The following is a 9,562-nucleotide window of genomic DNA, read 5'->3' as shown; positions in this document are numbered from 1 at the left end:
AGCAACTCCTCCAAACACCTCCTTCCCTATGCTGTTTATCAGCTATAAAAAGGGACCACAGTCACAGTTCTAGCTCTGAAAAATAAACCACATCATAATCTCTATTTAAAGAAATTAGTGTCAAATCTAGGAAGCCTAGGTTCAAATCCCAACTCTGTACCAAAAGCTTGTGGGGTGACCTGGGGCCAGTTACACACTCCCTCATGTTGCACACTCCTAATCTACCTCAGAGGGTTGTTGTGAGGCTCAAATGGAAAAGCCCAGAATGACGCAAACCGTTGAGGAGAAAGGCAGAGAATAAATTAAGCAAGTAGTAGTATTCTTCTGCTCTCCAACCCACAAGAGGATTTTCAGCATTAAGGTAATCTGGGTCATCAAATTGTGACATTTGGGCCTGTTCTCATAACTATTGCAGTGTGGGGAACTTGGGAAATAGCTTTGCCAGTGGCAGCTCAAGATCGCCATCTGTTGATTTGCTTGGACATGCACATACACCACTAGACCGAAGGCTTTCTTTATTTTATATTATATTTATTATAAAAAATTAAAAATCAAACCCATACAACATTAAAATCTGATACCCAGTGAGTCTTAGGTAAAGATACTATACAGGGCTCCATGAATTCTTCCTTTTACCCTGCAGAATAATGCAGCAAATGCAATGATGCCCAAAAAGTAAAGTGGGTGCATCGCTCACACACACAGATGAGTCATAGGTTGACTGGCACAGCTTGGGACCAGGAAACTGCCCAAGTTATTATGTACTCAAGTGGTTGTGTGAATAAAACAAGGCAGTTAGGATGGGTTCATTGTCAGGATATTTTGACTCCATGAATAGCGAGAAAGAATAATAAATGACCCAAAGGACGCATCTGTTCCTCACATTTGTCTTCTACCCTTCATCCAAGGAGTTAAAGGTGGTATACATGGTACATTTTATACTCATAACAGCCCTAGAAAGTAGGTCAGTCTGAGAGAACAATGAACCAATAGGAATTGGTCCATGTTCACTCAAACAACTTACGAATTGTCTACTGCAAAAGCCATTCTCTGGACACAAGACACAGTGGCATGCATTCCCACAACGCAGGAAAGGACTGATGAACAGGACGAGGAAGACGGTCTACTGTGGAAAAATCTCTGCCTATCAGTTATAGAGCCAGTGTGGTGTAGTGGTTAAAAGTGTCAGACTAGGATCCTGCAGATCTGGTTCTCTCAGCCTAACTGACCTCACAAGGTTGTTGTAAGGATTAAAAAAATGAAGGAGAGAAGAATGATGTAAGCCACTTAGGGTCCCTACTAGGGAGCGTGGTGGGACACCAATGAATGAACATCAGGAAAACAGGCTTTATTGGGATCTCTATCCTCTTGAGTCATCTGTCCATTGTGCAAGCTCTGCAGAGCTCTTGGCCAGGGTGATGATTGAAGCCCAGGGAGAACAAACCCACAGGGGCAGCTGTGTTTGAGGCTGGAGGAGGTGGTGCATGTGTGTGTGTGTGTAAAGTGGTGTCAAGTCACAAATGACTGGGCTTTCAAGGCAAGAGATGAACAGAGGTGGTTCGCCACTGGCTGACTGCACAGCAACCCAGGGTGATCCTCTTAGCTTCCAAGATCTGATGACATTGGGCTAGCCTGGGCCATCCAGGTCAGGTAAAAAGACATTTAGAGATGGCTTGCCATTATCAGCCCCTGCATCACAACTAGACTTCCTTGATGGTCTCCCATCCAAGTACTAGCCAGGGCTGACCCATTTAGCTTCCAAGATCTAACGAGATCAGGCTAGCCTGGGGCATCCAGAAAAGGGCAAAATAAATTTAGAGGTGGCATGTGTCTGCCCCTGCAACACAACTCTGGACGTCCTTGGCGGTCTCCTACCCAAGAATCAGGCAAAAGTAATTACACTTCTGTGCATCTGTGAGTGTCATCAAGTTGCAGTAAATTTATGGTGAATCCTAATATAGGGTTTTCAAGGCAAGAGAGGTTCAGAGGTGGTTCGGCACTGCCTGTCTCTGCCTCATGACTCTGGACTTCCTTGGTGGTTTCCCATCCAAGATTTAACCAGCATTGAGCCTGCTTAGCTTCCAAGATTTGATGAGACTGGGCTAACCTGGGCCATCCAGGTAAGGGGAAGAGACAAACAGAGGTGGTCTGCCATTGCCTAACTCTGCAAAGCAGCCCTGGACTTCATGGTGGTCTCCCATCCAAGTACTGTACTAACCAGGGCTAACCCTGTATAGCTTCCAGAAATGACGAGATCAGGCTTGGCAGTGAAGTGAAGGCAGGTATAACGCCATCCTCCAAAGCAGCTATCTTCTCACCACCTCTGGAGATCAGATGTAGTCCCGGGAGAACTCCCGGCAACACCTGGAAGATGGCAACCCCACCCCCAATTTTGAACTGCCCAGGAAGCGCCAGACACGCTTTTCCCGTTTCCTTCACCCAATGAATCGGCTTTCGTTCGGCTCGGGCTCAGACAGCTTTCCATCCAGGCCTGGTCCTTGAAAGGCTTGACCGGAAGCAGACGGACGTCTCCATAGCAACCCTCGCCGGGAAACGAAACAACTTCCGGTTTTCTCCCTCCTCTCATAGATGGCAACATCTCTATGGTGCCTGTAGACGCTAGAGTGGTATCTTCCACTACGTCGGAGGCTCTCCGTGTTACCGCTCATACCTCTTCCTGTAGACTTTTGGTGGTGGTGGGCGTTGCTAAGATGTCGGCGGCCGCGGAGCTACAGCATCTGCAGACGCGCCTGGAGGCCTTGGAAGAACGCGTCTTCGGGGCGCCGGGAGGACCCGCGGATGCCAGGAAGGTACGAGAAAGGGAGGCTGTATGTACACCCTCCCCCCCGCCCCAGTTGGACCCCGTAAGCGGCTTACAGCGCTTTTCTTACTTGCGTTCTATTCTCACAACAAGCCTGCGAGGTAGTGATGGAAGTGCAGACTGGCCCAACATTTTTTAAAAATTCTTGTATCGAGATTTTAACATCTGTAATGTGGTTTTAATGGTAACATATGATGTAAGCCGTCCTGAGCCTGGCTTGACGGGGAAAAGGCGGGTTAGAAATCAAAATAAATAAAGAACATGTATTTTTGTTCGGGATTATAACCTGCTTTGTTGTAAAGGGAAAGTGGTCATTGTAGGTAAATTTACTTTCCCTGCTTCTGAAGAGACACAAAGTGAAAGCAGTTATTTAAGAACTCTTTTTGTGTTGTGTTCATTGCCGAATTTTCTTGTGGTGAAATCACAGTTCACAGTTCAAAGTCCCCTTTATGCTGCTAATATGTTCATCTGTCAATCCGAGACTCATTTTTCCCCCCAGATAGCAGATGGTTTGGTCAAAGTGCAGGTGGCTTTGGGAAACATCGCAAGCAAAAGAGAGAGGGTAAAAATCCTTTACAAAAAAAGTAAGTGTCCTGTAATGTGTTTTCCTAAATACGTAAAACTTTCTTCATGTTGAAAAACTTTCTAGAGTAGTTGAAAGAAGAGAAGATGTAAGATTGCAATTGTGAACTATTGTGAAGAAATAGCTGTTTGTGGGTTGAATTATTATGGTTTCTAATAAAAGCAACTTTAGTAATGACTTTTATTGAATATAAAGTATCTTATAATAGAAAAATTCCCTGAATTGAGGAGATAAATAAATGCAATCTTAACTCTAGAGGAAGGGCTATAGCTCAGTGGTAGAGAATCTCCTTGACATGCAGCAGGTCCCAAATTCATCCTCCAGTATTATCACTTAAAGGAACCTGGTAGTAGGCGATGTGAAAGTCTACCATCTAAGAGCCTGGAGAGCAGCTCCCAGTCAGAGTAGACAGTGCTCATCTTGATGGACTTAGGGTTGATTCAGTATAAGGTAGTTTCTTGTACTTCCGTGAGTGTAAATATCTCATTGCAAACATGCAGTGTTTCACTGGCATTCGGGCAAAGATAAGGGAGAGGAAATATCTTGGCCATAATGGAACTTTGTCTCATTTATGCTGCTTGGGCCATCTTGAGAATGTCACTATCGTATTTGTAATCTCTGTAATAATTATAAAGCTCTCTGAAGCGTTCGATGAATCTAATGTATTTAAAACCTTCATTAAAACCTTTCCCCCCCCTGCTAGTAGGGTCCCCTAACATCACTGGGACCCCCCATTTTTTGGAAGAGGGTGGTACATGGGCCTCGTGGGCCCCTATTTTAGAATGTACTTGTTTTAAAATTTTTATGTTTTCTGTATGATTTTGTATTGTTCACCGCCCTGAGCCCTCTGGGGATAGGGCGGTATAGCAAGTTTAATAAATAAATAAATAAAATAAAATTAGCTGTCATTCCTTCTTATGGACTCCCAGGCAGCTTACCATATAAATAAAATATGTAACATGGAATGCATAAAAATACATAATGCGGTTGTTCCAAACTGGGGGAGCTGCCACTGAAAAGATCTTCTCCCATGCACTCATCCACCAAGCTTCTTTGATTGCTGGGACAGTCAGGAGGGCATTTCCCTGTGATCTTAATTCTTAGCAAACCTTGTAACAGATGTGTGGTTGAAATTCCCATATGGGAGACCTGGCCGAAGGTCAATGCAACTCTTAGGCCCTTTCTGCACAAATCTCCTAAAAAGGTTTGTAAAATGTTTTCTTGATTCTTTGAAAAATATTTTAAATCTCCCCTTTTGTTTGCATTCAGTGATTACTGGATGCTGTTGTGTGATTTTCCCTTTTGTGTGTGTGTTGAATCGATGCTTCACAGCCTTGTGCTACATTCTATACTCCTTGTATACTGAGTGCTTCAAAGACTGTCTCCCCCCCACCCATAAAAGAACAGAGAAATGCTGCATATAAACAGGCGATGGGGGAACTGAGAGAGTTCAGAAGGTGGCACCAAGGAGGAAGTTCAGAGAAGCAAGCAGCATGGGAAACTTAGTCAATAAATTGCACAGCAACTGAAGTCATTTTCAAAACTTTTCAGCCCGAGAATCATTTTAAAAGGCAATTCATTTAAAATACTTTGAGGCTGTAAATAAAATGTTTGGGAGTAAAAACCATTTGGTCCATGGAAAAAAAACATTTTATTTCCTGTCTTAAAACATTTTAAATAAATTGCATGGAAAAGCCCTTAGCCTGGCTGAGTGTGTTCAGAGTCTCTGTGCTGATGCCTTCTATGTAGAGATGCATGTCTGCTTCGTTGCTGTCACATTCTGAAGTTCCCATTTTCTGTCTCTTCTGCTATGGTAACAATTGAAGTTGAAGATGTCATGAAATATTTGGATCCTCAGTACATCGATCGTATGGCTGTTCCAGATGCCATGAGGTTGCAGTTCATCTTGGCAGGTATTTTCACGTAGTGTCAGAAATATTATAGTGATTAAGTGTTGGGGTATTTTTTTCAAAATTATACCTTGGTATGGGTAGCCTGCTGGCAAGGAAATGTGTTGTTCAGGTACTGGAGATGTTCTAAGACACCAGCTAGAGGATAAAAATCTCTAAAATGGAATGTTGGTAGGGCTAGATGGGGCTTTTGCATAACAAGACCTCTATTTGGCAACCGGAATTTTGATTGGTTGTGCATATTTTTAATAGTATCACTTTAGCATTAGTTGCAACCACAGCACAATGATCTTTACTGCAGCAGTCATTTTATGGCTAATCCCCCCCGGCAGCAGCCATTTTGTGGGAGCACCCACCACACTCTTAGAATTCCAGAGGTACTCACAGGCTCAAAAACGACTAGATCGTAATTGGGATTATTGGAAGCAAATGCAAAAAAAAACAAAACCCTCTATTGGGCTTACTGGAAATTGCTTCCACTAAAAGTCTGAAGGGTTGCAAATGTGTTTGGAACTCATGAGCCATCAGCATTTGTGGCCTTCGCAGCTAAAATCAGTGCAAATTACATTGTTTTAGAAAGGGATGTGGCATTGCATAGGATTCTTGAAAGTAGCTTTTTGAATGGTTTTGAGAATTAAGGTTAGGGCCTACAACGGAGCTGTACGCTGTATTGTTAATGGCTTTTCTGACCAGAATCAAGTGGCTGTTGTGGATTTTTTGGTCTGCGTGGCTGTGGTTTGGGAGTTTTAGCTGCTAATGTTCCGCCTGCATCTATGGCTGGCATCTTCAGACGCATGTCACAGTGACCGTAACATGCCTCTGAAGATGCCAGCCAAACATGCGTGAAAAACATTAGGAGCTAAACCACAACCACACAGCCCAGAGAGGCCACAACAGGGAGCTGAGCCCACACACATTTATTTAAAGCATTTACTTGAAAGTATGATGACTCCGAAAGCAAGGCAACCTCCCTAAAAAAAGGAAGCCAATACATAAAAGCTGATAACCCTGAAAAAAAGCAAAGCCCCCCAAAGTTTTTTACTAAAGTTTTGTTTTTAAGTAATTATAGTAATAGTAAATGAAGCACAAGTCCCCGTGTGGTATATCACAGCTAAAAAGTGGTAAAGGAATCTTTGGCCTTTTAATGCCATGCTTCTAATTGTTTTCAGCTGCATTCTTGCACATTTCTTGTGGCCTGCTGTGTTAAACAATACATCTTTGTATTTTGCATTCAGTCTTAGGCAGCAGAGGATCTCTGCCAGATAAATGGCTCAGGTAACTCTCTGCTCCTGCCTCCACTTACACATGTCCTTTTGTCCTAAACTAGAAGAGCAATCCATCCTGGCTCAAGCCGCACTTCTGGAGCAGGTGGACAGCCTGAAGCCTTACCTGGACAGTGCACATATCAAAGGTGAGTCTCCCTCTTTTCTCCCCCATCACAGTGCCAGAATGTCTGCTTCTGTCTGGGGGCCAAGATGCATATCTGTTGCACTTTTACAAAGCGAGAAGTTAGCATGATGATCATGCTTAGCCATGCATGCATTTTGAACAAGTTACAATTTCAAATTGTAAGCTGCTTTGGGAAGCTTAACATTCAAATAGGTTCTATCATCTACTCTTATTTTTGTTTCTACATCAAGCCCAGTTTATGTGTCTTCTAAAAACAGGGCACAGCTGGCATTCCACCAGTAAAGAGGCTCTTTCATAATAGAGAACTGGCCCTGTCGCCAAGCTGGCACTCTTAAAAAGCACGTCACGTCTTTCTCACTAGGGCACAATTATTTCTCAACTACAGAAACTTCAGTAGCTCAGTACACAGTAACCCACATTGTCTTCCATCGTCTTCTACACCCTGGCTTGGATGCATGAAGAGCTTGAATAGGTAAAGGGTCCAGATGGTGGACTCTGACTCACAAAACCATCTACTTTAATGGACTGGGGAGTCTTTAGGTGCTGCTTTGTGCAGTCAGAGGGCCCTAGAACAGGGGTCCCTGACACGTTGTCCATGGGTGCCCTTTCCTGTTAATGGGCACACACCAAGTGTTTTTAGAAAGTAGCCACAACCAGGTGGCACTGTTGCCCAGCAGAGCTGATAATGGACTGTTCAGATTTTTACAAGCATCCTGTTAAATGGAGCTTCTTCTTGAAGAATTACAGTGAAAGTTACTGATAACCTCAGCCTCTGACACTTTGTAATTGGGTCCTACTCCTGTGACATTCATTTTGTGGTTATGCCACCATCCTTTGTTGTCTTTCAAAAAGTGTCTGCAGGCACAACAGGCTTGGTTGGATCTGGGTCCTTGTAATCTTTTACCCCATAGGCCAACCCTCCCTGAGTGGATGATGCTCATTGCTGATGATGATCGGAATGCCCAAAGTCTGACCATGATGCTTTGCATCTGTAAGACTTGGCAAATAATCACACTTCCTGAATTAACCACATTTGTACACTTGAGAGATGGAAGCAAATTCTCCTTTTCACAAATGTTGGAAAACCTTTACTGCTTTTATGTAATGACAATATGGATTAAGCATTGATTTTTATAGCAGTTTTGCACTGCGGAAAGGGCTGCCCATGTTAATATTCTGTGTAGAATGTTTGTATGGTTTGAAAAGGGAGGGGCCTCTTATCTCAGTGTGAGCCCCTTTGAAACTTGAATTTTGTTCACTGACCTGAGAACCTGATCTGCCCTTTGGTGTTTGCAGCTGCTCCTGACCACATTGCCAGACTCCAGCGACTTTCTCAGATCCACATTCAGCAACAGGTACGTAGACAAAGTGTTTTGGAATAGCAGAAAATCATTCTTCAGCCTAGATTTATCTTTCTGCTTTGACTGGAAAACTGCACTTCTGAGGATCACAATCCTCATGCCTTGGTTCTTGGTTCTAATGAGGAAGAGAAGGCTTTTATGCCTTGCTTTTCTCCACCTTCAGAAGTCTTAAAGCGGCTTACAGTCGCTTCCCCTTCCCACAGTGGGCACCTTGTGGGGTAGGTGGGGCTGAGAGAGTTCTGAGAGAACTGACTGGCCCAAGGTTACCCAGCAGGCTTGCTTTTGTCTGAATTTATTATTGCCCTTACCTACATCTATTCCTTGCCTCTTTCATTCCCGGGGGGGGGGACAAGCGGGCAGGGCAGGGTTTGCATTTTCCTGGCCATGGGCAAATCCCTCCTCTTCCCACTTGGGGCAAGACGAGAAGAAGGGTATGCAAGCCTCTGATTTAGAAATATCCTGGTGAGATGTACTACCCGGATGATAAATAGTCATGCAAGAATTCTCAAACACTCAGTGTTCTTTACAGGTGGGGATCTGCTCACAGGCTAGGGCTAGGCCCATTAATGGCCTTTCTCCTCATACAAAGTAGCATTCCCTCAGCTGCTAGCAGCACCCCATAACGGAAACCAGGAAGCTTCCAAGACAGAAAAAACATTTCACAGAGTTCTTTTGGTGTTGCAGGACCAGTGTGGAGCTGTGACTGAGGATATCCGGTTACTCCTGGAAGATTACAACAGAATGGTATCCTTTTTCACTGCTGTGCCTTTGGCAAGAGCATGTGAGTGCTCAGGGTTCAGTAGCGAGGCTGCTTTGTTTTCAGGGGCAGGTGGGTAGATTGGAGGTGACACCCCCCCCCTCCTCCAGCACAGCTGGCTCTGATTTCTTCTGTGCGTTTTGTGGCTTTTGACCTGTGGCTGATTTGTCTCGGCCTTTGGTCACAGCCCTGACCAATGATCTGGCCAGGTCATTTTCCTTCCCCTTTGCCTCCTTCTCTCTCTTTTTTCCCTTAAAATTCTCCTCCAGACACTGCTCCTGTCAAAACAGTTTGTCCAATGGGATGAAATGCTAACCCAGCTGGAAGCAGCTAAACAAGTGAAGCCTGTGCCAGAGTGAAGGCTATACGCGTCAGAGTCGTCTGTGGTTGCTTGGCACCCTCATGCAACGCTTTTCTTTTTGTGAGCTAGAGAAGAGAGCCCAGAGAGCCCTACTCTGAACTGCCCACTTCATTCTACTGTGGCTCCTTGCACTTATATACTTGTGGGCCCTGGCTGAACAGGTGGAAACCCCTGGCTGGCTGTGAGACAAAGCATCTTGTCTCACTAGTCGTTCTTGACCTTAAAGGGAGTTGAAATGATTATCTGCTCACCTTTCTCTCTTGTAACTTATTTTGTTTCTTCTTTTGACAAGCAGTGCACGATTGCTTGGTTTTGCTGCCATTCATTGTGGACCACAATAAAATCTTGTCTACCCCTGA

At 44.3% G+C, this 9,562-nt stretch overlaps 1 protein-coding gene across 1 annotated transcript; it reads left to right on the top strand.

Moving 5' to 3' along the window:
• Nucleotides 1-2,642: 2,642 nt before the first annotated feature.
• DCTN3 (dynactin subunit 3) lies at nt 2,643-9,562 on the top strand. The gene is made up of 7 exons (XM_048504651.1): nt 2,643-2,810; nt 3,321-3,405; nt 5,231-5,317; nt 6,642-6,725; nt 8,021-8,079; nt 8,770-8,829; nt 9,112-9,562. The coding sequence occupies exons 1-7, from the start codon at nt 2,712-2,714 to the stop codon at nt 9,199-9,201; spliced, it is 564 nt and encodes a 187-aa protein (XP_048360608.1). The 5' UTR covers nt 2,643-2,711; the 3' UTR covers nt 9,202-9,562.

The sequence above is a fragment of the Sphaerodactylus townsendi genome, linkage group LG07, assembly GCF_021028975.2.
Source record: "Sphaerodactylus townsendi isolate TG3544 linkage group LG07, MPM_Stown_v2.3, whole genome shotgun sequence".
NCBI lineage: Eukaryota > Metazoa > Chordata > Lepidosauria > Squamata > Sphaerodactylidae > Sphaerodactylus > Sphaerodactylus townsendi.
Note: the sequence above shows the minus strand (reverse complement) of the source record. Positions and strands in the feature narration are given on the sequence as shown.